This window comes from Miscanthus floridulus, chromosome 2, assembly GCF_019320115.1.
Source record: "Miscanthus floridulus cultivar M001 chromosome 2, ASM1932011v1, whole genome shotgun sequence".
In the NCBI taxonomy this organism is placed as follows: domain Eukaryota; kingdom Viridiplantae; phylum Streptophyta; class Magnoliopsida; order Poales; family Poaceae; genus Miscanthus; species Miscanthus floridulus.
Window position 1 is genome coordinate 170,238,613 of NC_089581.1, and position 25,929 is coordinate 170,264,541.

A 25,929-nucleotide genomic window follows, 5' to 3' on the forward strand; every position below is an offset into this window, starting at 1 on the left:
TAGTATAACCACGTGTGAATAAAAACTTCCAATACATGTCTCTTTATCGAATAAAGTAAGCTTTCCTTACATATCTCTTTATCGGGTAACCACGAGTACTCCAATTTTGGATTCCCACTAACTTCCCTAGCTAACGCCAATATCGTTGCTCCAGGTACTCCAATTTCGGATTCCTACTAACTTCCCTAGCTAACGCGGATACCATTGCTGCTCAAGTTCTCTTTGTCCCTCCACCAAACCACCACCACCTCTGCCCTTACTCGATCCATGACTTGTTGTCCTCTACCGTCTTAGCCAACATTGTTTCCGTCACCTTATCTCACTGCTCTACGCCCACCAGCAATGCGTGCTAGCCTGTCCCTGGCCATCTTTTGAAGCCTACTAGCAGGGGCGGAGTGGCTCGAGCCCTGGCTACTGCTTGGACCATGGAGCCCCTCTTACAAATTGCACTTATTCAAACTTGGAAGGAGATGCTAGAGATAGAATATCATGAGATAAGCCTCTCCTGACTTAGTTTTCTAGCTGCCCGCTAGCTACAAAGGAAGGTGCACTCCCAACCATAACGCCGTCGGAAGGAGATGCAACTCAAGATGCAAGGGGCTTTGCTTCTTTCTCTCGTAAGGAAGAGCCTCCTTTCTTCTCTTCTCTGTTCCTTCTTTCTTCTCCAAAAAAAAAATGAAAGGAAGACTTAAGGGAGGTCTCCATTACGCGAAAAACTTAAGGATGGCTCGGGCTTTGTCCGCTCTACCATTAGATACACCACCGAATTTTAATAGTCTGGAAAGATGAAAGTCTCATCGGAAAATTGCGTATAAAGTTCAACCAGTATTGCCTTTTCCCTTTCATAGTCTATCTTATCCAGCATTGTAATGCTAAACAATTGTTCCTTTCTTTTTTTTTCGTTAAATTAAAAAAGAAGAAAATTAGTCGGACATTACCTTCGTCCAATCCGGCGAACAGGAGCAGCGCAACCGAAAAACCGACGGCTCCAGATCTCCATTTCTCCACCCAACTTCCCCCCACCTCACCACACCAGTCGACAGTCATCAGGCAACAAACCGTTAACGGACGGACCATCGTCCCGAGCAGACGCGCCGAAAGACGGCAGAGGCAAAACCCTCACCTAGCCTCTGCCTCTGTGGGGGGATGGCGGCGCCGGAATCGGAATGCGGCGGGAGTGACGGCTACCGCGACCTCCTCGGCGTGCGCGTCGAGCTGGACCCGGGAGCGGCCCGAGTCGGCGGGGGAGGAGGCTTCGCCGTCTCCTTCTGGCTCTACCTGTCCACCTCCACCTCCGCCAGGCCGTCCTCGGTGATCCTCCACCAGGTTGGATGGATTCTTCTCTCTTCACACTTATTGTAGGTGGTTTCCAGGCGATTGTTTCTGCAGGAATTGTTTTTGTTTCCGGGGTACTGGAGGAGAGCAACGATGTGCTGCTTTCGCTGTCTCGGATTCTGTTTTGATCGTTCGATTTTAGGTGTTAAATGCTGTTGTACCCTCCAAATCACTCGGGTAAGACGAGACCCGAGGGCTGTCCTTGTTGCAGCATTCGCAGCACAGCAAAAGTCCTAGTTGTCTGTACTCGATTCCACTGTCCTAGTTTGATGAAATTTCGTGTTTCTTCATACGGTTTCAGGGAAAACATTTTCGTTGGAAAAAGTGAAGGGTAACTTTTCTAGGTTTCCTTGTGAAGTTTCATCCATCAGAATTGGTGCTGATCGATTGGATTTGTTGATTGTGCAGATCACCGCGGGAGATGGCAATAAGTTGCCGTTTCTTGCTTTAGGTGAAGGAAACAAACTGCTGCTCTTCCCGTTGATGAGGCTGCACAGAGAAGCTCCTGGTCCTGCTAGTTCTTACCCATGGACTGACACAACCAATTTATCATCTACGAGTCAATGCCCTCTTGAGAAATGGTTCCACATTGGGTGTGAGGTATGATGTAAACAACTGTAGGCCTACCCCTTATCGAATACCTTTGCATTTGTAGCCCCCAAATGAAAGTACAAATTGCAACATGTTTGACACTTTCCCCTGCTTTTATTTCTTTTGTGTTTTGTGCACCTCAATTTTTAGCGGAAAAAGAAACATGCAGCATCCATCAAAGAGCTTTGTTTCCTGGTACCTCCACATGTTAGTCTATCCTCCACCACCCTGTTCGCTGGTTGGTTTCAGCCAGCCCAAACCAGCCAGCCAATAATGTTTTTCTCTCACAACAAACCAACACCGGCCAGTCCAAACTAGCCCAGAAACCAACCAGCGAACAGGCCGCACATTTTGTCGAAGTGGTGGTTTTATAACATTGGTTTGTACCTACCTGTGTCAGGTCACTGAAAATGTTATGCGTCTTCACGTTGATGGTTCCCTAACTACTGAGGCCCCCGTTTGTTCACTATTTGATGGGCCAGACCATCAGGATGACGCAAACCAAATTAGCTTAATTGGAAGTGATGGCAAGCTCGAAGGCTATATCTATAATATTGAGGTTTCATCTGTACTAGGAACTATAAAAGAACAATATGCAAAGGTGATTCATCTAAGCTAATGGCATGGCGGATTTTGTGCCTGTGTAAGTGCAGACTTTGTGATATTCTCATTGAATTGCAGAACCCACCATTTAAGTTGTCTATTGACTATTCATGCTCTGATGGAATTGAAGAGGGTGATGACGGCATTTGGAGCATCGTTGGTGGGAAGGTAAACAAAGATGCTGTCATGTCATAACTCATACGTGGTGGCAGAATTCTTTGTTTCAGTTTTTTTTGTTTTTTGTTGAGAGAGGATAATTTCAGTAAAATATGGCATGTTCAAAGCAACCTGAGAAATTGCACTTGAGTTGGAAGAAATAATAGTAGCAAATATTTACTTGTATCGTATCATGGATTAAATCAAAATAACCATGGGCTACCCTAATTATGGAAATTTATTGATGCAGGCATCTTGCCGGAGAAACTTCATTTTGGAAGTAGTACTAACCAACGCTTTTGGTGAACCTGCGAAGGATAAAGAGGTTCATTTTTTTACTTATTTTAAATCTAATCATACTGATTTATTTATTTGCATAGTGTTCTTACAAACTTTATACATCTTCTAGGTCGTTGCTTCACTTGTCTATGCTGATGATGGAACAGTAGTTGCAAAATCAAGGGATGATTCTGAGCCTCCTTTGCTTATAACTTGCGAAGGACTTGAATACGCAGCTATAAGCAGGCCTCTACCAATTATTCGTGGGCGAGCACTATTTAAACTCAAGATATCGCAGGTGAGTTTCTCCATATGTAAACCTTCCTTATTATGTACGGAGTATATAGTTTCAGCTTGCATTGGACACAAAAAGGAATTACTTGTCACTGTCTGTCTGTCTCTCTGATGTGGAGCATAAGTTATTTGTCTTTCATGTGTTGCTGTTGGAAGCATATTTTTTAATGTTTCTCTCAGTAGTGCTATAGCCTAGCAGAGGTTGCAGCTGCTTGCTATGTTTGGCTGTTGTGGCATGTACGTGTAATGCACCCCACTGCAACTACTTATGGTGCATGGAGATGGCACCTTCCTCTGTACGAATGAATTTGGAAGGCATATTCGGAAGGATTTTTTCCCTTTTAAACTCCATCTTAATGACTTCCATAACTTTCTTCGTTTGAGGGGCTGTGGGTGCAGGTGAAGCGACGAAGAGGCTTTGAGTATATCATAATTGTTGGAAGGCATTTTGGTGTTCTCTTATATTTGTTTTATGCATTTGGATTGATCCCCCCCCCCCCCCCCCCCCCCCCTCTGTATTTTGAAAAGATTATCTGCCTTGCATAAGACTGCCTATTTATTATTTACGGACTCAACATCCAAATGTTGGCAGTTCACTCCTGACACTGCAATTTTTAGAAATAGCTATGCAATGGCATTCACATATGAACTATCATTTTAAATAACTTGCCTTGCTTCTTTTTTATGTGTGTTGAAAGAGGGAGTTTGTCCCCTCTTGATTTTTTTGCGAGTAGCTGGGTACGATCCCGGGTGGGTAGGCTCTCAGTAGGAGCCCCTACTAACTGCTCTAGGGCAGTTATATGTTGCTGTGTTGGTGCAGGTGTTGAATGATCACCAAAACCTTCCATGAAGCCAAGCTTGGAACCACAATGTGGATTCCATTCCTGTCTCTCCAGCCGATAAAGTGCGAACATACCGATGTTGCAGTGCATACGTGCTCCCCACGAATCTTGGGAGGCATAGGCGCAAAACCGGTACACACTGCACCATCATTGGCAGTGCCAACATGCTCTCCACAAACTGCAACTGCAATTTCGCTGAAGAAAACACTTGTCACAACATTCCCTCCTTTTCACAATAATTGATGTTTTAGGCTTGGGCACAAGATAAGGATGGAAATAGAATGACCATCCTACCCTATTAATCCCTTCTCAAGTGTGCATTTATAATCTCAAAGGTACAAACTCCCTCTACAGTGTGTTCCTATGTAGGGGCAGGATTGGATAAAATGGGTCAAGATTGCCTTGGAGTTGTAGATAACAAGTACTCTGAAAATAATAGAAGCTAAAACAACAAATAAAAGGAGGCTGTAACTTTCTTCCAAATAAAGCTCCTCACTAACCATGATATACTATGTATCCTCCACACCCCCCCCCCCCCCCCCCCCCCCCCCCGGCAACCCAACCCAAAAAAAAAAACCACCCCTAAAAGAAAACTTAACCAAGTAGGAAACCTACACACACAAGACACATACCACCCCTGACCCCTGAGAATACTTAATCAATTAGCAAACCTAAGACAACAGCAAACAACCACAAAAACAAGTGGCAAGCAACTCTAGCCCATTATGATACAGTTTTAGGCCATTACAGCACAGGCATAACTGTTGGACAGTTAGCACTAGTCAATGGCATGTGAAAAGATTAAAATAAAATGGCCATACACCATATCTAGTACGGACACTAATACTACATATGAACTACTTCTGTAAATTTGATTTGTGTGCAATTTAAAACCTTTTGAATCTCGAGTATCAAATCTGTCTGCTAATGAAAGCTTAAATGTTATGCAATACCAGTTCCTGTTCTTAGCCCTGCTGCTGCACTCATGACAGCAGCCACAACCTAGGGATGCTCTGTTAGAGGAGTTAAGGGCCTATTGGGCCTTAGCCCATTAGGGTTAATTAGTCGCTTGCTTAGGGGCCAAGTCAGACCTCTCTATATAATGAGAGGAGATGTATCAATCTATAATGAAGCAAGAGATTAGAAGGAAATCCCTTCTCTCTTGCCGGCCGTGGGCGAAGCCCCGCGGCCGGCCTCCCCCTGCGCCCCCTGCAGCCCTAGCCGCCGCCGCTGTGAACAGTATCCGCGGGTACTGTTCACGCCAACCGCCGTCACTCCCCTCGGCTCTCTCCTCTCAATCCTAGCAACCACATAACATCTGGTATCAGAGATCTCTGGTTCGATCATGTGGTTCGATCATGTCACCACCGTGCCCCCGCTGCAGATGGCCGCGGGTGCGTCGTCCTCCGCCGTGGGCGTCATGACGAACGAGCAGTTGACGGCGGCTGTCCTTGACCTCGGCAAGATGGTGGCCGGGATTCATGGGTTCCTGCTGGGGCCGCAGCCGAACCCGCCGCCGACGTCCCAGCAGCAGCTGCTGCCACCGCTTCCGGCTTGGATCGCCGGTTTGTCGAAACCCATCTACACGCCGCCCTCGCTGGACAGCACGGGCGCGGCGCCCTCGGCCTCCGCACAGGACCCGCCGCCGGCGTCGGTGCCCTCATCTGCGGGCGCGCAGTCGGCGGGCCTCGTCCTCGGCGTGCCGGTGCCTCCATTCACAGGTGCACAGCCGGGCGATCAGATCGCCACTGCGGCAGCAACCGTGCAAGTGGCGCTTGCGCAGAAGAGTGATTGTCAGTCTGCGACGGTGCGATTACAGGCTGCAGCACGCGGCCTCCTAGCGCGGCGCCGACTGCAGGAGATGCGCCGGCAGATGCATGAGGCGGCCTTGACGGCGATCGACCTCGGCAAGGGGGGGCACGACCTCGCCCCGTCGAACGGCCAACAACAACCGCGCCGACCCGTTGCTGTCTCCAGGCACGAGCATGGTGCTGTTCCCGCAGGCGGCGCACTCCAGTTCTATGGGAGTGATGATAGAAGAAGTGCACTCCTCTTTGTCGCCGGCGGAGACGCACTGCCTAGCGCTGCCGCGTTTCGCTGTCGGCCGCCACGAGGTCGTCTCCGCCGGTCGCTGTTGCGATTGATTCCAGACAGCCGTACCCGTGCAACCCTCTCGTTTCGATGGTCTCCATGGGATCCAGGCGGCTACACGGGCCTGTCCAGCACGCGGAGGGTGTTCGCCGCATCTTCAGGATTCAAGAATAAAAAGTCGAGTTTATTTGAAATAAGCCGAGATGTAAAAGGCTTGTTCTTAGGTATTCAGTTTGTGTCTAGTGAAGCCATAGTTAGCATCATTGTTAGGTCGCAGCTCGAGGACGAGCTGCATGTCCGGGTGGGGAGTAGTGTTAGAGGAGTTAAGGGCCTATTGGGCCTTAGCCCATTAGGGTTAATTAGTCGCTTGCTTAGGGGCCAAGTCAGACCTCTCTATATAATGAGAGGAGATGTATCAATCTATAATGAAGCAAGAGATTAGAAGGAAATCCCTTCTCTCTTGCCGGCCGTGGGCGAAGCCCCGCGGCCGGCCTCCCCCTGCGCCCCCTGCAGCCCTAGCCGCCGCCGCTGTGAACAGTATCCGCGGGTACTGTTCACGCCAACCGCCGTCACTCCCCTCGGCTCTCTCCTCTCAATCCTAGCAACCACATAACATGCTCATATCCAACAAAGTTGGGCTGTAGCGCGCCATGTAAAACACGATTTGTATCATTACATTTCTTTGAGGTTATGATGGTAGTTGCTTGTTTCTTGTCCATAATAACGTAGTGTCTGATTGTTCCAGCTCTCTTCCAAATGTGACAATAAGCTCTTCCGTATTCAATTCTCTACACTTCACATGCAAAGATATCCTTTCCTGGAAGCATATTCCAAACCGATTCGTTGTATATCTCGAAGCCGCACCGTCCGCCCCTTGGGTCCTGGAAAGCGGGCGAGTTCTGCAACAGCAGATGAAGCTGACTTGCTCAATAATGGCCAAGGGTTTGTTAGTTCTGACAAAGTAAATGGTCGTGAACATTCAGTGTGTCTGCATACACCCATGTTTTCCAAGATAGAAGGTGGAATGGTGAAGGTAGTAGAGGCCCACAAAATGGTATCACAGGTAATGAATTAGCTAGCCTACTTTATCAAGTTATGCTTAATTTGTGACTTCTTGATTTGATAATCATTATCCATTTATACAGAATAAGAATGCCAGAAAGAAAGTGGTAAGCAAAGAAGCACAGAGTGTCATGGGGACTGACTCTTCAACATCCAACTATGACAGTTTTGATTCAGGAAGTTCTTGGAGTGGATCAGATGGAGATGATGGTATTGAAACCTTTTCAGACGCTGTGGTTTTCAGATACTGTCTAGACAGCACATATGACCGGTCAAAGTTTCTTAGAGGTGCAGCTCCTACTGTTAACAAAGATGACTTGGTAAAACTTGCAGACCAAGTCTCATTGTATAGTGGATGCTCCCACCACAGGTAATTGAACTCTTGTATCTTGATAAAATTTTCCTCTCTCCTTGTATTATTGACAGTAATTTGCAATTTATTTTTCCCTTCTAGAAACCAAATATTAATGTCGAAGCGATTGCTCAGAGAGGGTGCTGACACTTGGAACATGATCTCAAAGAACAATGAACATGCTCTTTGGTCATCTGCCATTCCTGAGATCATAACAAAATTTACGAACATTGCCCATTCTGTAAGTAGGGGTTTGTCAGAGCAGGTAGAATTTATTTAGATGGCCTCAGTACCTTAACTCTCAGTCTCAGGGTTGTATACTTTTTGTACGGTGCAATGTTTAATTGCATAGTATTCACTGTTTCAGGATCTTGAGGTTTTAAGAGGCATTGCTGGTTGTGGTGAGGACACAGGAAGAGATGATTTTGATAGGCTATGGTACTGGTTATACCCAGTGGCTGTTTCACTGTCAAGAGAGAAAATTAAAAAGCTGTGGGATTGCACAACACCTAGATGGATAGAGGGCTTGATTACAATAGAAGAAGCTGAGAATGCACTAAGAAGTTCCAGGGAACTGTTAAAGGAGCCAGGAACATTTGTTCTCAGATTTCCTACCACCCGAAGCTGGCCGCATCCAGATGCTGGAAGCCTAGTTGTCACTTACATTGGCTCTGATAACTCAATTCATCATAGGCTACTCTCTCTTGATTCCAGGTGTGCTACGATTGGCATGTTACCCTGTCCTCTAAATCTATTGGCAGCGAAATTTCTGAACCTTGCTCTTTTCTACTGCTAATAACAGTGATGCTAGCGCTGAGAACCTGCAAGATTTGCTGCTCCAGGAACCTGAACTATCCCAATTGGGCAGGTAAAGCATTCTAGGCTCCGAATCACAGGCACTGTTCCTTTCATTACTTGCTAAGTGGTTAGACATACATTCAAATGCAGGGTTGATCGGCTCCCAACCGCCATCCGGAGATGACCAAGGATTCAAACTGTTAAAACTTACATGCAAAAGCAGGATTTAGGTTGCTATATTGCTATGGGCCACGAGAAGAGGGTCACCGGCAGCTCAACGCATCCAAGTTCATTGCCATCCTGGAGACCAAGAGCATAGCCCATAACACATTTTGCCTGTTGTTACTATGTACAAGTTGTAAATTGGTTCCCTTCGTTGTCTGTACAAAGAGAGGATGCTTTGCCATATTACTGAGATCTAGTTTAGTTGCTTCAGAAACCAACAGTAACACCAGCTATCATGTGTTTCGCAAAAAACAAAGAAAGAAAAAGAAAAAAGAAGCTATCATGTGCCTCGAAACTGGAGGATTTTTCAGTGGCTCTTAAACACATGTACATAAGCTGATGATTGACCATTTGATCTACAAGTCATTTTTTGATTCCTTTTCAATCCTCCTATTTGAGCCGAGAGGAAGCCTCGTAGGCTAACCAAACATTCGCCCATGTCATTTTGAGGGCAAAACCATTGGGCCGCCCACTGTCAAAGCCCAAAATCACGCTACATTCTTCCCCACTGGCCGCGGGCCGCACCCGGTGCTCGGCATCCCTCCCCGCCGCAACTCAGCCGCGCCGCCGTCGCCGTGCACGCACCAGCGCCACCAGCTCGGCGCTTCCCCATCAGACCGACAAACAAGGCCAAAACCCCACGACGCCGCCGGCTACGGCGAGGGTTTTAGCCTCCTCCGATGCCGCCGCCTCGCCGCGCGCTTCTCACCTCCCTCCTCCGCCTCCGTTCCTTCTCTTCTATTGCCTATCCCCACCCGCATCCCCACCCTCCCGCCCCCCTGCGGCGCCACCAGTTCGTCGCCGACCCCACCACCTCCACAAGCCGTGGCGTCATCGGGGGCATCGGCGGCGTCGGTGCCGGGAGCGGGAACCCCTTGGACCCGACGCAGCTCCTCCGCGACGACCCGGTGGCAATCACCGCTTCCCTTTGGGTATCCTCCTTCCGCGCCGCCTCTGCCTCCACCACCTCCGGCTCCGGCTCTTGTACCCCCGCACCGCCGCAGTCACTCACCCCCTTCCTCTCGCGCCTGGAGCTGTGGGTGCTCGCCTACCAGAAGGCGTACGCTGACGAGACCGGCTCCTACCTGCCGCGCTCCTCCATCCCGGCCTCCACGCTCGCCTCCCTCCTCACGCTCCGCAACGCCGTACTCGACGCCCGCTTCCGCTTCGGCAACCGTCTGACCCCCTTCCTCCAGTCCCCGCGCGCCGCCAACGCGCCGGACCCCGCCACCCTCTCCAAGCGCAAGCTCCGCGCCCTCCTCACAACCCCCGGCCCACCGCCCTTCCAGGACCGCGTCGTGCAGGAGCTGCTCCTACTCCTGCTCGAGCCCGTCTACGAAGCCAGGTTCTCGCCAAAGTCCTTCGCCTTCCGCCCCGGTCGATCCCCGCATGCCGCGATCCGCACCATCCGCCGCAGCTTTGCGCCATACCTCTGGTATATCAAGGGCGATCTCTCCCCACTCCTGCACTCGCCTGATCCTGCGCTTGTGGTCAGTGCGCTTATCCGTGATGTGCGTGATAAAAAGGTGGTGGATTTGATCCGTTCGGCGCTGCTCACCCCGGTGGTGACCGCAAGTGATGAGGCTGCAGCAAAGAAGAAGAAGACGAAGAGGAAGTACCAGAAGAAGAAGGTGCTGCCAGAGGGGGAGCCTAAGCCTGACCCTTACTGGTTGCAGACGTTCTTTGGGTTTGCACCAGAGGAGGCACAGACGCAGCCTGATTGGGGCCATTGTGGGGTGCTGAGCCCGTTGCTTGCCAATGTGTGCCTGGATGAACTTGATAAGTGGATCAAAGAGAAGATTAAGGAGTTTTACAAGCCATCCAAGTTGGATGTTGTGGGAGGGGATGATGGTATTGAGCAGGGTAACACATCATGGCCAGAGTTTGTTCCCACTAGTGGCCCTGACAAAACAAGGAAGGTGGACTACATTCGATATGGCGGGCATTTCTTGATTGGTGTGAGGGGGCCAAGAGCGGATGCGGCAGTGCTCCGGAAGCAGCTAGTTGAGTTCTGTGATCAGCGATTCAGGATCAAACTTGATAACGAGAGCCTCCCTATTGAGCACATCACAAAAGGAGTCATGTTCCTTGACCATGTGCTGTGCCGTCGAGTTGTGTACCCAACGCTGCGTTACACAGCTACAGGAGGCAAGATCATTAGTGAGAAGGGAGTTGGTACACTGCTCTCGGTGACAGCTAGTCTGAAGCAGTGTATCAAGCAGTTTCGGAAGCTCGAGTTTTTGAAAGGAGACCGTGAACCAGATCCACAACCATGCTTCCGTATGTTCCATGCCACACAAGCTCACACAAATTCTCAGATGAATAAGCTTTTACTGACGATGGCAGAGTGGTATCGCTACGCTGATAATCGCAAGAAAGTTGTCAACTTCTGCTCTTACATTATAAGGGGGTCCCTGGCAAAGTTATATGCTGCCAAGTACAAGCTGCGGTCAAGGGCAAAGGTCTACAAGATTGCGTCAAGAAATCTTAGTCGGCCATTGAAGGATAAGAAAGGGCAGTCGCCAGAGTATCACAATTTGCTGAGAATGGGCCTTGTGGATTCAATTGATGGTCTTCAGTATACAAGGATGTCGATGGTTCCTGATCCTGATTACGCTCCATTACCAAGTGGATGGCGGCCAGACCATGAGAAGATTTTGCTGGAGTATATAAAGCTCACAGATCAACAGACATTGGAAGAGCAGCGAAACTGCATTAGAGAGGAGGGGCTTATAACACCACAGGACTATATTTCGTTGCTTGTGTGGGGCTACAAGAAAAATGCTGTTTTACTTCCTTCAAAAGTGAGTGATGCCCAAGGATCCACAGAGGACCTGGGTTCAGATACTGATGAATTGGATGAAAAAGAGCTAGGAAATGAGGGCAATCAAAGTTTCCCAAAGCTTGCTGAAATGTCATGAGTATTGACGAACTCTTTAGTGTTCCCAAGGGGCATTTGACTCAATTGACTGGATGGTTGGTCCGTGACTGTGAAAACACGAAACCAACTGCTAGCTCTTTGCTGACTGTTTTGTGGTGGCCTAAGCAGAGGACTACTTGATGTTCAATGAGATGATAATTCTGCCACTGCTTCAGTCAAGTCTTTTCCTTAACGTTGAGGGCCATGGTGAATAGTGTCCCCAGTGCTCAAACATGAGGATTGACACAGCATGACATTTCTGGGAACTAATGGAGATCTTTGGTGTCAAATTGTGTGCCACCTTCAAGGCTAGCTCCTCACATATGAAGCCTGAATGTTTAGTGAGACATGTCTTTTTTGACTGCTTCATGGTGGACTAAGCACATGTCTGTTTCCTGGTCAGTGAGATGGCAATTGTGCCACTGCATCGGTCAAGTCTGTTCCTTAATGCTGAGGGCGATGGTGAATCTGAGCTTTGACACTGCATGGCATTTCAAGGAACTAGTGGAGATCTCATCTTGGTTTCAAATTGTGTGCCACATGCAGGGCTAGCTCCTCATATATCAAGCCTGATGTCTACTGAGACTTTAGGGAGCCTATTTAAGCATTTGAAAATACATAGGAAAAAACAGCGTGTACACATTCTATCCAACATACTGCTTGTGCAAATTGTGATCTGTATAATCTTTTCAGTCAAGAGGAAAGACAGCCTGAAGTTCATGAGCCTTAAGGTGTGTTCAGAACCCTAATTGCTTATATTTAAGCATTTTTTGTCAGTTGTTTCTGTCCAGCTTTAATACTTTAGTCAACAGTAAGCTGTTAACTATATTTTTGTTTGCTCAAGTCTCCTGTTTGCTAATAGTTAAGTAAATTGTACTGTTCCAGGGTTACTTTTTACAAACCATGTTTGAATTTGCTGAACCTGGTTTATATAAAAAAAAAATTCTGAACATGTTTTGCTAGAACAAACTCTGTCGGTACGGGCAACAACAACAACAAAGGCTTTAAGTCCCAAACAAGTTGGGGTAGACTAGAGTTGAAACCCAACAGAAGCAATCAAGGTTCAGGCACGTGAATAGCTGTCTTCCAAGCACTCCTATCTAAGGCTAAGTCTTTGGGTATATTCCATCCTTTCAAGTCTCCTTTTATTGCCTCTACCCAAGTCAACTTCGGTCTTCCTCTGCCTCTCTTCACGTTACTATCCTGACTTAGGATTCCACTACGCACCGGTGCATCTGGAGGTCTCCGTTGCACATGTCCAAACCATCTCAACCGGTGTTGGACAAGCTTTTCTTCAATTGGTGCTACCCCTAATCTCTCACGTATATCATCGTTCCGAACTCGATCCCTTCTTGTATGACCGCAAATCCAACGCAACATACGCATTTCCGCGACACTTAGCTGTTGAATATGTCGTCTTTTCGTAGGCCAACATTCTGCACCATACAACATAGCAGGTCTAATCGCCGTCCTATAAAACTTGCCTTTTAGCTTCTGTGGTACCCTTTTGTCACATAGGACACCAGACGCTTGCCGCCACTTCATCCACCCTGCTTTGATTCTATGGCTAACATCTTCATCAATATCCCCGTCCCTCTGTAGCATTGATCCTAAATATCGAAAGGTATCCTTCCTAGGTACTACTTGACCTTCCAAACTAACATCTTCCTCCTCCCGAGTAGTAGTGCCGAAGTCACATCTCATATACTCAGTTTTAGTTCTACTAAGTCTAAAACCTTTGGACTCCAAAGTCTCCCGCCATAATTCCAGTTTCTGATTCACTCCTGTCCGGCTTTCATCAACTAGCACTACATCGTCCGCGAAAAGCATACACCAAGGGATGTCCCCTTGTATGTCCCTTGTGACCTCATCCATCACTAAAGCAAACAAATAAGGGCTCAAAGCTGACCCTTGATGTAGTCCTATCCTAATCGGGAAGTCATCCGTGTCTCCATCGCTTGTTCGAACTCTAGTCACAACATTGCTGTACATGTCCTTAATGAGCCCGACGTACTTCGTTGGGACTTTATGTTTGTCCAAAGCCCACCACATAACATTCCTTGGTATTTTATCATAAGCCTTCTCCAAGTCAATAAAAACCATATGTAGGTCCTTCTTCTTCTCCCTATACCGCTCCATAACTTGTCTTATTAAGAAAATGGCTTCCATGGTTGACCTTCCGGGCATGAAACCAAATTGGTTCATAGAGACCCGCGTTATTGCAAACTCTGTCGGTACGGGCAATATTCTTTATAGTACTTGCAGAATAGCTGTGTAGTGCACAATATCAGCTGCGTGAGGTCATGATTAATGCAGGTTATATTCTAAAGGGTGTACCCAGTGCAGAGAGCTCCTGCTCTGTGCAGGGTCTGGGGAATGGTGTTAGTGGCAAGCCTTACTCTCGCCTGTGCAATGCGAGGAGACCGCGACTCTAACCCGGGACCTTCCGGTCACAGGCGGTAAGACTCTACCGCTTGCACCAAGCCCGCCCTTCAATGCAGGTTATATTCTATTGAGTAAAATACACAAGCAGATCCTGAACTTGTCGTGTGGTATATTGCACCAAGCCCGCCCTTCAATGCAGGTTATATTCTATTGAGTAAAATACACAAGCAGATCCTGAACTTGTCGTGTGGTATATTCAGGTCCCCGAACTCTCGAAGTACATTTTTTATGTCCAAACTCGTCCTTGGTGTCATCTGTAATTCCTAAACTCTTAAAATTTCCATTTTTAGGTACTCGGAATTGTCTCATGGAGTCATGGTGTCATCTAGGTCCCTAAAATTACCATAGGGTATCATCTAACTCTAAACCAGTCCAAATCCTCTCCACACTTTGACGTTGTATGCCATGGTGGTTGGATCCATGCCTCATTCTTGATCGTTGCGGGAACTCACTAGCAAGGTAGACCTCCACCTATCTCTTTCGCCTAGGTAGGGAGCACCAACTTTGGCATCATCGTCTTCACTACAGGATGTCATGACCTCAGATATGGAGGATGGCGACGGTGATGCGGTGCCACACTAGATTAGAGCGCGGGAGAGAGAGGGGAAGAGGGATGGGAGAGCATGGAGATGGAGCACCACATGCTGACATTGTTAGTCGCTGAATTCTCACTCTTGGTAGTAGGAGAATTCTTACTCTCATCGAGAGAGGATGACACTAGGAGTTGGGGCAATTTTCTTGTCTATTTCTCACACAAGCTCACACGAATGCCATGCCAACCTGAGGGGTTGGAGTTACATATTTATAGGCTGCTAGCCAGCCAAGCATATGCCAAGATGCTCGTCTAAGATGCTAGTCTAAGATGCTAATATGCTGTCCTAGCTAAGATGCTATCCTCTAGTCTAAGATGCTGTCCTCTAAGATGCTGTCCTCTAGTCTAAGATGCTGTCCTAAAAACAGAAAAACAGCTACAAGGACCATGACCATGTGAGCATCATAGCCCAACAAAGACCAGCCACACATGAGACTTATCCATCATTCTCCCCCTAAGTCTTGTGCGTCGTCTTGTGGGAGAGTTGAACCATCCCGGTCCTGGAGCAGAGCTCAAGGAACTTGATCCTCCCAAGGGGCTTGGTGAGCAGGTCCGCAAGCTGGTCCTTGGTGTTGATGTAGCTCGCCTTGATGCTCCCTTCCTCCAAACAACCTCGAATGAAGTGGTATCTCACCCGGATGTGCTTGCTGCGTTCGTGGAACACGGGGTTCTTTGCCAGGGCCAGAGCGGACTTGCTGTCCACCCTGAGCTCCACCGCTCTAGTGTCTCTGCCGAGGAGATCACCAAGCAGTCGAGCGAGCCAGAGCGCCTGAGTCGAAGCGGTGGAGGCCGCTATGTACTCGGCCTCGCAGCTGGACAGGGCCACCACCTGCTGCTTGACCGACTGCCAGCTAACGAGGCACTTGCCGAGGAAGAAGAGGATCCCGCTCGTGCTCTTGCTGGTGTCGATGTCGCCGGCGTGGTCGCTGTCGCTGTACCCGACGAAGTGTGCCGCCCTAGGGCACCTCGGGTAGTAGAGGCCGTGGTCGAGAGTCCCCGCAACGTAGCGGATGATCCTCTTCACAGCCTGCTGGTGCTCCGTCGTCGGTCGCTGCATGAACCGACTAACGTAGCCGACGGAGAATGCCAAGTCCGGCCGTGTGTGGGCGAGGTAGCGAAGGCTCCCCACAAGACGCCGGTACTGCGTAGCGTCCACCTCCGTCGTGCTGTCGCGGCTCAGCTTCAGCCTCTCCTCCATCGGAGTGAGAGCTGGGTTGCAGTCGGTGAGCCCAGCTAGCTCAACGACGTGCTTGGCGTAGGTGGTCTGTCGAAGCGTGATCCCAGAGTCATCCTGGTGTACCTCGATTCCCAGGTAGAAGGAGAGAGGCCCCAGGTCACTCATCTGGAAGGTGGCCTTCATCTCTTCCTTGAATGCCGCCACCTCCGCATCCTTGGTGCCGGTGATCACCAAGTCGTCGACGTAGACACCCACCAGTAGGGCATTACCTCCATTGCCCCGTCGGTAGATGGTCGCCTCGTGCGGGCTTTGCTCGAAGCCCATCCCCTTTAGCGTGGAATCCAGCTTGGCATTCCACGCCCTCGGTGCCTGCCGCAAGCTATAGAGGGCCTTGCGCAGGCGGAGCACCTTGCCCTCCTTGCCGGGGATCGCAAATCCCGGTGGCTGGTGCACGTAGACCTCCTCCTTCAAGTCGCCGTTAAGGAACGCCGACTTGACGTTCATGTGTTGAACACGCCAGCCCTCCTGGGCAGCTAGCGCAAGGAGGAGTCGCACGGACTCCATCCGTGCCACGGGAGCAAAGGCGTCGTCGAAGTCGACCCCCTCCTGCTGCACGAAACCTCGTGCCACCAAGCGAGCCTTGTGCTTGACGATGGCGCCGGTTTCATCCCTCTTCAACTTGTACACCCACTTAAGGGTGATCGCGCGGTGACCACGAGGAAGGTCAGCAAGCTCCCAGGTGCGGTTCTTCTCAACCGCATCCATCTCCAACTGCATCGCGACGCGCCATGCCGCGTGTCTCTCGGCCTCTGCAAATGACCGAGGCTCGCCGTCGTCACACGCAAGGTGCAACTGCGCCTCTAGGTCATGAGGCACCGGTCCCGGCACCGGCTGGTCGCCGAGAAGGTTCTCCACCGTACGGTACCGCAACGGCTCGCCATCGTGGTACGCGTCGACGCGCTCCTCGTCGTGAGAGAGCGGAGTAGCGAGCTCAACCGGGCCGTGCTCGACACGAGCTGGTGGTGGAGTAGACGTGCCCGGAGTGGTGCCTGTCGGTGATGGAGTGCGTGGCGTTGCCGGCTGTGGTGGAGCCGGCAAAGAGCTCATCACAGCCGAGGTCCTGGCTGGAGAGCGTGGTGCTGTCGGAGTAGCAGGTGCCGGGGTCGGTGGAGGCTCGGAGACTGGGGTAGACGCGCTCGCCGAAGAAGAACTGCCTACTCCCCCAGCTCCCTCGAAGTGGACGTACTCGACAGTGAAGTCGTCGTACGTCGGAGCCGAGCCGTCGTCCACTGCCTTGTCCTACGCCCATCCTCGCCCTTCGTCGAACACAACGTCGCGCGCCGTGCGCACACGCTGTGTCTTCGGGTCGAGGATGCGGTAGGCCTTCGAGCCCTCCGCGTAGCCGATGAACACTTCCGGAGTGCTCCTGTCGTCGAGCTTGCTGATGTGGCCAAGCTCCTTGGCGAACGCGAGGCAGCCGAAGACCCGCAAGTGGGAGACCGCCGGCTTGCGCCCATGCCAAGCCTCGTACGGCGTCCTGCCGTCGAGCGCCTTGGTAGGCGAGCGGTTGAGGATGTAGACGGCCGGCATCCCCCTCTGCTTGAGGAGGGCCCGAGCCATCCCCACAACCGTCTGGTTGCGCCGCTCGACGACGCCGTTCTGCTGCGGGCTGTACGGCGCGGAGTAGTGGCGCTGAATGCCCTCGTCAGCGCAGTACGACGCGAATTCAGCCGCCGTGAATTCGCCGCCGTTGTCGGTGCGCAGCACGCGCAGCTTGCGGCCGCACTCCGCCTCCGCAGCAGCCTGCGTGCGTCTGATGGCGTCCGCAGCCTCTCCCTTGCTGTCGAGGACCATCACCCACATGTAGCGGGAGAGGTCGTCGACGAGCAGCAGGAAGTAGCGTCGTCCTCCCGGTGTGGCCGGTGTCACCGGGCCACACAAGTCCCCGTGCACGAGCTCGAGCCTCTCCTTGGCTCGAAAGCTCGCCCGCTGGGGAAAAGGGAGTCGCCTCTGCTTCGTCAACACGCAGACGTCGCAGAGCTGCTCCACATGGTCGAGGCATGGCAGGCCTCGCACCATCTCCGTGGCACTGAGCCGCTTTAGGGCCTCAAAGTGAAGGTGCCCGAAACGCTCGTGCCATTGCCACGCCTCGTCGTCCCGACGAGCAGCGAGACAGAGGGGTTGTGCCACCTGCACGTTAAGGATGTAGAGTCGATTTGCGCTTCTGGATACCTTGGCAAGAAGGCGACGACGACGATCCCAAATCCTCATGACTCCGTCCTCAACCACCACGCGCGAACCGTTCTCATCCAGCTGTGCCAAGCTGATGATGGAGTTCCTCAACGCGGGGATGTAGTAGACTCCGGTGAGTAGCCTGTGCTCACCAGACACGGCGGTGAAGATGACGGAGCCGACGCCCTTGATCTCCACGCCGGAGGCATCCCCAAACTTGACGGAGCCTCGGACGCTAGAGTCAAGCTCGGTGAAGAACTCCCGTCGACCGGTCATGTGATGGGTGGCGCCGGTGTCGAGGCACCACCCGTCAGTCTTGTCGTTGCCGGAGCTGTCGCCGAGGAGGGCGTGTGCTTTTGGCTCGTCAAGGTGGAGGAGAGCCGCTGCGGCCGGTGCCGCTGGAGGTAGCTCGATGCTGGCATGTGCCATGAACAGAGCCGGCTCCTCCTCCGCCTGTGCGACGTGGGCCTGGCCGCGTAGTGGCTGTCGACAGTCCTTGGCCCAATGGCCAAGCTGGCCGCAGTTGCGGCAGGCGTCGTCTCGTGCCGGCTTGTGCCTGCCGGCGGCGCCGCCCTGGGCGCCTCCGCGGGCATCACCCTCGGCACGTCCTCGCGCCTCGGCCTGGGCGTCTCTGCGCGCCTTGCGTGGCTTGCCACGCTTGCGGCCGCCTGTCGCGGAAGAAGGCTCCCCCTTTCTCCGGTCACCTTGGCTGGCAAGCCACTGCTCCCGAGTGAGAAGGAGCTTCCCGCCAGTGGTGATGGGCCCCGAGAGGGACTGTGGCTTATCGCTGTCGACGACCTTGAGGCGAGCTATCGCCTCCTCGATCGACATCGTGGAGAGATCCAGCGGAGACTCGATCGAGCGAGCCATCTGCTTGTACTTCTCGGGGACGCAGCGGAAGAGCTTTTCGACAACTCTCTCCTCGTCGTAAGTGTTGTCGCCGAACTGCACCATCTTCTGCAACAGAGTGTTGAGACGGAGAGCAAAGTCATCAACGTCCTCACCTGGCTTGAAGGCCAGGTTCTCCCACTCCTTACGAAGTGCCTGCAGTGTGGACTTGCGGGCGCGGTCGCTGCCGATGTGTGCCGCAGCGATGGCGTCCCAAGCCTCCTTGGCAGTACGCTTGCTGGTAAGCGAGAACTGCATCTCGGGCGGGACTGCAGCGATGAGAGCATCCAGCGCCCGTCGATCTAGGTCGTAGTCGACGTCGCCGTACCGGATTGCCTCCCACATGTGCCGCACCTGGAGTTTTACCCTCATCACCGCAGCCCACTCGACGTAGTTGGTCTTGGTGAGGGTAGGCCACCCACGCCGGGACCGACGTCCCTGACAACAGCCTGGAGCCCGTGGTAACCACGGTACCGATCCGGGGAGAGAGAGCCATGCTGCCTGTGAAGGCCGCGCTCTCCATCGACCCGTCGGTACCGATCCGGGGAGAGAGAGCCACGCTGCCTGTGAAGGCCGCGCTCTCCATCGACCCGTCCGCCACCGTTGCCGTGCGCGCACTGCGCGCCTCCTCCAGGAGTGCCACCGGCGCGTCCGCGACTGTCTGGGCTGCCGCCGCGCTCGTGGGCGTGCGCGGCTGCCCCAGGAGCGCCACCGCCGTGCGCGCCTCCTCCAGGAGCGCCGCCAGCGCGTCCGCGCCTGTCTGGGCTGCCGCCACGCTCGTGGACGTGCGCGGCTGCCCACTGCGCCGCCCGCGCTCGCGCTGCCTCCCTCTCTAGCAGCTCGAGGTCCGCGTCGGCGGTGTCGGTCAGCGGAAATGGAGCTGCCGATGCTGCCCGCGCAGAGCCTCGACCTCCGCCGCCGCCGCAGCGGTCTCTGCCGCCGCTCGCTCGCGTTCCTCTGCCACGGCAAGTTCGGCCTCCTGCCGACGCCGCGTGCTCGAGGCGACCGAGCGCTGAGACTGCCCTGCGGACATGACGCGCTACCGGGGGGCTGCTGCGTGGGGAGAGGGCTGCTTCAGACGAGCTGGGAGAGGAGTGAACAGGAGCGGCCGGAGGAGCTGCTGCTGCCAACAGCTGGGGCTGTTGTGGGGCTGGGAGAGAAGATGAGCAAGAGATGCTCAGGCTACATGATAATACGGCTCTGATACCACTTGTTAGTCGCTGAATTCTCACTCTTGGTAGTAGGAGAATTCTTACTCTCATCGAGAGAGGATGACACTAGGAGTTGGGGCAATTTTCTTGTCTATTTCTCACACAAGCTCACACGAATGCCATGCCAACCTGAGGGGTTGGGGTTACATATTTATAGGCTGCTAGCCAGCCAAGCATATGCCAAGATGCTAGTCTAAGATGCTAATATGCTATCCTAGCTAAGATGCTGTCCTCTAGTCTAAGATGCTGTCCTCTAAGATGCTGTCCTCTAGTCTAAGATGCTGTCCTAAAAACAGAAAAACAGCCACAAGGACCATGACCATGTGAGCATCATAGCCCCACAAAGACCAGCCACACATGAGACTTATCCATCAGACATGTGGGATCGATTGTCGTGTCGTAGGGCTCATTTATTAGAATTGGATGAACCCGTGACAAGTTATGGGACCTAAAAAATTGGCATGATGCAGTGTTGGGTGGCAAGGGGATTTAGAGGATTCCATTACTTTGCCGATAATCTTAAGGCCTCGTTTGACTATCCGTGTAACGGGGTGTATCAGGGCCCAAAACATGTCACACATGGAAGACAGCCCACGCCGGAGTAAGGTCCCACGGTCGGTCTAAATTTGCATTTGGCAGATTGTGGGTTGGAGTGGATCACGGCCCGATCCACGTCGACCCACGGGTGAGAGAAAAATCTCCACCTGTGGCGTGGAATGGTGGAACTCAGGACCTCGTGCACCGTCGCCTCCTCGAGGTCCCAAGTCTCCTCCCCTAGCTCATCTCGTCTCCCTTCCCCTTCTCCTCCTCGCCCCCCCCCCCCCCCCCCCCCCCCCTGCTTTCTTGCGAGATCCGTGGGGTATAACGACTAGGGGCTTTGTCGTATGAGTTCTTACTATCTAGCCTCGAATGCTCGAGCTTTGTTCTTTTGGTCTTTGTTTGACCGATCTGTCTACCTTTGTACGGCACTCCCCAAGCTCAAGCCCTGTGCAAGGCTTCCTGGACTCACGGCTAATTGGCAAGTGCAGGTAGTAGGCAGATTGTTTATTTGCCTATTTTATTACTTGCTTCTGAATCACAAGAACTTCGTCTTTGATGTTGAGGAAATAGTGTACAGATGTTAGATTTAAGTACTTTGAAAGGTAGGTCTATTGAGATAATTTCTGTTTAGAAATTTTGCTAGTTCGTATGATTTGCTAGATTAACATATCTAGCAGTAGTTTCGATTGCTTTGCTGTTTACAAATCAAGATAAGACTTGTGTTTTAATTACCATCACATGATATGTCCCGATACCGAGTACAAATGTGCAGTGATGATATTTGAGATGCTTATCCATTCTTTCTATTTTTTTTACAAGATTTCTATATTTTCATTTGTGAATTCGTATTGATGATATGTTTCAGCTTACAATGTCAGTCCTGCTCCTGTAAATTTATGGCAAATATAACATCTTTATTTTGCAGTGGCTCTGAATTTTTTTAGCTGGGCCCTCTGTAAAGATGAAGTCAATGGCTGTGTGTGTTTGCCGCACAGCCTTCATAATCAGCATTCATATCTTTCATCCCAGTCATATTTTGTAGGTAAAAGCTATAGAAATATATCTCCATGAGTCCATAGCTGTGTGTTTAATGTGGTGAATGTACTAAATTATTTTCATACGACCATGTTCCATCCTGCATTTATCACAGCTGGATCAAAGATTCAAAGATGAAGGAATAATTATTAGGTTGCTCCTGCCAATAGTAATGATTGATTCACCACTGGTAGCTTTCCTGTGCATGTAATTTTGAACAGTTTGATAAGAAAAAGCATGGTTGTAGTTATAGAGGGTATGCATCGGTAGCAACTAGCAACCATTTACTGAAATTTCTCTCTTGAGTTGATGTGCTTTATCACTTCTCTCTTGAGTATTAATTTTACTGGCATTTTTTGTCACAACAATGGACAATGGTGTGATAGTGTGGAAGAAGCGCTATTGTACTTTCTGCAGTATGGCACTGCTAATATTGCAGTGGCCGAAATTATTTCCTGATTTCAGTCTTTTTTTCTGAGTATGTCTTTACAGCTAGTCTTACAGACAACATCGCTTCACTGTGAAAATGGTATCTGACTTGATGCTAGGGGACCAATTTGTACTTGTTGTGATGGCAGACCAATTTGTATCTGGCTTTGCAGTTTCTACAATTATTTATAAGGATCAAAGGTAAAACTAGTCGCAACCAGTTGATAAATGCCACAAATTACTGCTCTCTGCGGTCAGATGCCTGGGTAGCATGTGAAATCTGATCTAGTGACATTGTGATCTAGCCATTTGGTGAGGCCATTTTGCTCCCAAGACATGGTTTCATACTGCAGTCAAAGCAAAATTCCTTCTTTTGGAAATAAGGTAGTTGCATTGAGATAAGGACATGTGTTGTGTGCTTAAAACATGATCAGTTTGCGAGTGATAAATTGTTAGGCAACAACATATTGAATTATGTAGTGCTGGAGCAATTTGCAATTGTTTGCTTGTAAATTACATCCGATTGGGTTTTGGTTTGTTTTGGGCTTTTGGCCCTAGAGAAATTTCCAGGTGACCTGAAGTTGACAGAGGTTGAGTGATGTTTCTGTAGCTAGCCTGTGATAACACGCATGTTCATTGTGATGAATTTTCTGTTTTTTTTTTGTTTGTGTATAAAGACAGTTAAGAGTTAAAGTAAGTTTTATTTGATGTTTACTTGATATATGGAAGTAATGAAGATGGTTTTCTAATGTCGTCCAAGGGAAGGAAACAAAGCTATATTTGATAGTGTGTGATTAGAAGACTAACGAAGATGGATATTTAGGCCCTGTTGGCATGACTCTAACTCTGGGTGGAGCTGTTCCACTCCAGAACTCCAGGTGGAGTTAGCTCTGGGTGGAGTTGGAGCTGTCTGATGATGGTGTTTGGCTGTGAGGGTGTCTCCAGCTCCAGAAAAGATGAATTTGAGGGTAGATTGCCATTCTTGCCCCTGGTTCGACTTGAACTACTTCTCACAAATATGAAATGAAAGTACATGCAGTGGAGTCCAAAATAATAATAAATTACATGTCATTTGCCTAGAACCAAAATTATGAAATAAGTTCATAGTTTCAAAATAAGGTCGTTATAATAATTATTGCACTAATTTCATGCTAGGGCGATGGATGTAGCCATATTATTACGAAAGGTGTCCATAGTCACAAAGCTTGATTCCGAAGTTGATCCATTGAAGGCATGTTGAGACACGACATACTTGTTGTACCTTTCCGGAATAGTAGGCATGTAGGTAGGATCTCTATCAAAATTAGCAAAGTCCATATCAACACTAGCATGTTCACATATGAAATTGTGTAGGACCATGGTAGCAGCAACAATCTTCTTTTGTGTGACTATTGAATAACCTGGCGTCTTGTAAAGGATTTGCCATTTTATTTTTAATACTCTAAATGAGCGCTCAATAACATTACGAACAGATGAATGTATACGGTTGAACTTCTCTTTTGGAGTATCTGGTTCCATACCTTGATGCCACTCGGGTAAGTGGTATCTTTCACCCTTGTATGGAGCTAGGTACCCCGGACGATTAGGATAGCCCGCATCTACAACATAGTACTTGCCTACAAGTATGTAAAACAAGATAAGTTTGTGCATTCAAGTATGAAAAAGAATGTAAGCAAAAATATTTACCTTGAGGAGGATGTGGGAAGACATCTACATCTGCTTCCAATGAATGGTACAATACACTAGTGTCATGCAAAGAACCCGGTTGACCCGCAGCCACATACGTGAAGCGCATATCAAAATCACAAACGACAAGCACATTTTGAGTTGCAATTCTAGTCTTACCAATATATCTCACTTGTTCTTCAGGTGATAAAGACACGAATATGGGTTCCATCAAGTGCACCAATGCAATCCTTAAAATGTGAATACGCTCTCTTGTCATTCCTAATCCTCTTGTGCACATTGCGAAAATTAGGATCTGTTGGTCTCAAGAAATCTTGTGCCATGGCAATCACACAATCTAGAACTTCATGAAATTTTCTACTAATGGTTTCACCTGAGTGTTTGAACTTATTTTGTCCTCTTCTATTTGACTCACACCCACCACATGTGAATAGGAAAATGGCCAACATTTCATATGTATTAATGTGTTTCGATGGTTTTAATCCGTACCTCTCAACCAACTTACAGCTCTAGCTTTTTTCCACCATTCATCATCCATAGCAATAGTCTTCTTTATAGGATCCCAACCAGTCCCTAGTTGCCTCAGTATTAGTTTCTTCCATGCCTTGAAATCTTCCTTCAACTTGTCCCATTTGTTCTTTATCTGAACCTTGGTAACCACAATTCTAGTCTTTTCTTTGAATCCTTTCTCAATCTCAGTATAACCAAGTGCATTCAAGTGTGTGTTTGGCCGATTTCCTTTTCCAACTTGTTCGGCAAACAACATACACATCACTTGAGTGTTCTCCGAGTTCCAATCAATTTCACGCATCTATCGAGCTCACAAATTTCATATATGAGGTTCTCATTATGCTGAGCAATTTCAACTGGAATATACTGAACCGCCAACAGGCTATTTTCAGCAATCTAGAAGTACAACAGGGTCTCATTATGCAACGATCTATCCAACAGGCTAATTTCAGCAAACAAGACTCTAATGTTATAGAAGCTAGTGAACACTTCAGTTGCTACAATAATTCATCGATCTATAACAGAGCATGCAGCCCAATTCATGCCTTGAAATCTATAGCAGAGCATCGATCTACAACAGAGCATGCATCCCAAAAACAAAGCAGGCACCATACCTTGGGGGGCCTCTACGGACGTCGGTGGGGGGGGGCTGTGGCCGGCAGGGGATCTCCGACGGCGTGGGGCAGCAGCCGGCGGGACTCGTGCAGACGTGGAGGGAGGCAGAGCTAGGTGGCCGGGCGAGGGATCTCCGGCGTCGGGGCTTCTGCGACCGACGTCGGGGCTTCGGCGGCAAGCGGCAGTCCTCACGCAGACGTGGCGGGAGGCGGAGCTTCTGCGGCGGGGCGGGGGATCTCCGATGTCGGGGCTTCGGCGGCCGGCGTCGGGGCTTCTACGGCAGGCGGCAGGCCTCGTGCAGACATGGCGGGAGGCGAAGCTACGCGGCCTGATGGGGCTAGGAGAACGGCAGCGGGGCTCGGCCGGCCGATGGTGGGGGTGGACGGCAGCCGCCTGTCTGCCTGGCGGCGGCGGAAACCCTAACGGGCGGTCTCGCGAGAAGAGGACAGAGGGAGGCTTGGTATGGGGAAAATGAGATGCGCGCAGGGGGGGGGGGACTCGGAGAATAGAAGCAAAACATTTTTCTGTGTAACCAGTGGCATTGGTGGGTAATTACCCACCAACTCTACGAGGAGGTTCAAAAGAGAGGGTTCTGGAGCAGTAAAAGAGGTGCTCCAAAACTCCACCTCTATTTGCACTACAACTCCATGAAGTTAGCAGCTCCATGGAGTTTTGGAGTTGGGGTGTTTGGCTGAATTTTTTGATGGAGTTACTGGAGTTTAGGAGTGGAGCCATGCCAAACAGGGCCTTAAACTCGAAATACAGGAGGTGGAAGAAGGAGCAGGACAACCTCGTCCAAACCATGCGGAACCTCCATGGGGTGGCGACCTAGGTTGCCTATGCCAAGATCAGAAAGGCCACAAAAACTTCCACGAGACAATCACCTGTTCACTTATGCTGAAATTTGGCTAATGTTGATACTTATGCTAAAATGTTGTGAGAGAAAAACACTATTCTATGACTTTAAAATAATTCTGAATAAGCTCAAACTGAACGTGTCAATGAAGCTCGGAAAAGGCGG

At 50.1% G+C, this 25,929-nt stretch overlaps 3 protein-coding genes across 7 annotated transcripts; 2 read left to right on the plus strand and 1 right to left on the minus strand.

The window, feature by feature from the left end:
* The first annotated feature begins 1,007 nt into the window (after nt 1–1,007).
* On the plus strand, nt 1,008–8,950 carry LOC136540623 (SH2 domain-containing protein B-like). Of its 2 annotated transcripts, none has more exons than XM_066532620.1 (12): nt 1,008–1,326; nt 1,744–1,935; nt 2,327–2,527; nt 2,608–2,697; nt 2,936–3,010; nt 3,095–3,262; nt 6,937–7,254; nt 7,337–7,623; nt 7,708–7,870; nt 7,973–8,319; nt 8,408–8,473; nt 8,554–8,950. In XM_066532620.1, the coding sequence occupies exons 1-12, from the start codon at nt 1,147–1,149 to the stop codon at nt 8,585–8,587; spliced, it is 2,121 nt and encodes a 706-aa protein (XP_066388717.1). In that variant the 5' UTR covers nt 1,008–1,146; the 3' UTR covers nt 8,588–8,950. The 2 variants fall into 2 exon arrangements, with proteins under 2 accessions (XP_066388717.1, XP_066388718.1); XM_066532621.1 differs by having other exon boundaries at nt 7,708–7,846.
* Nucleotides 8,951–9,155: 205 nt separating this feature from the next.
* LOC136535674 (nuclear intron maturase 2, mitochondrial-like) lies at nt 9,156–22,625 on the plus strand. Of its 4 annotated transcripts, none has more exons than XM_066528029.1 (3): nt 9,156–12,279; nt 21,559–21,675; nt 21,784–22,625. In XM_066528029.1, exon 1 carries the CDS (start codon nt 9,309–9,311, stop codon nt 11,547–11,549), a length of 2,241 nt encoding a protein of 746 aa, XP_066384126.1. In that variant the 5' UTR covers nt 9,156–9,308; the 3' UTR covers nt 11,550–12,279; nt 21,559–21,675; nt 21,784–22,625. The 4 variants fall into 4 exon arrangements, with proteins under 4 accessions (XP_066384126.1, XP_066384128.1, XP_066384125.1 ...); XM_066528031.1 differs by having other exon boundaries at nt 21,559–21,671; nt 22,161–22,624; XM_066528028.1 differs by having other exon boundaries at nt 21,559–22,625.
* Nucleotides 22,626–23,243: 618 nt separating this feature from the next.
* Nucleotides 23,244–24,594, minus strand: LOC136537432 (uncharacterized). Its single transcript, XM_066529408.1, has 2 exons — nt 24,273–24,594; nt 23,244–23,713 (listed from the first exon to the last, which is right to left on the minus strand). Exons 1-2 carry the CDS (start codon nt 24,592–24,594, stop codon nt 23,244–23,246), a joined length of 792 nt encoding a protein of 263 aa, XP_066385505.1.
* Between the last annotated feature and the right edge of the window lie 1,335 nt (nt 24,595–25,929).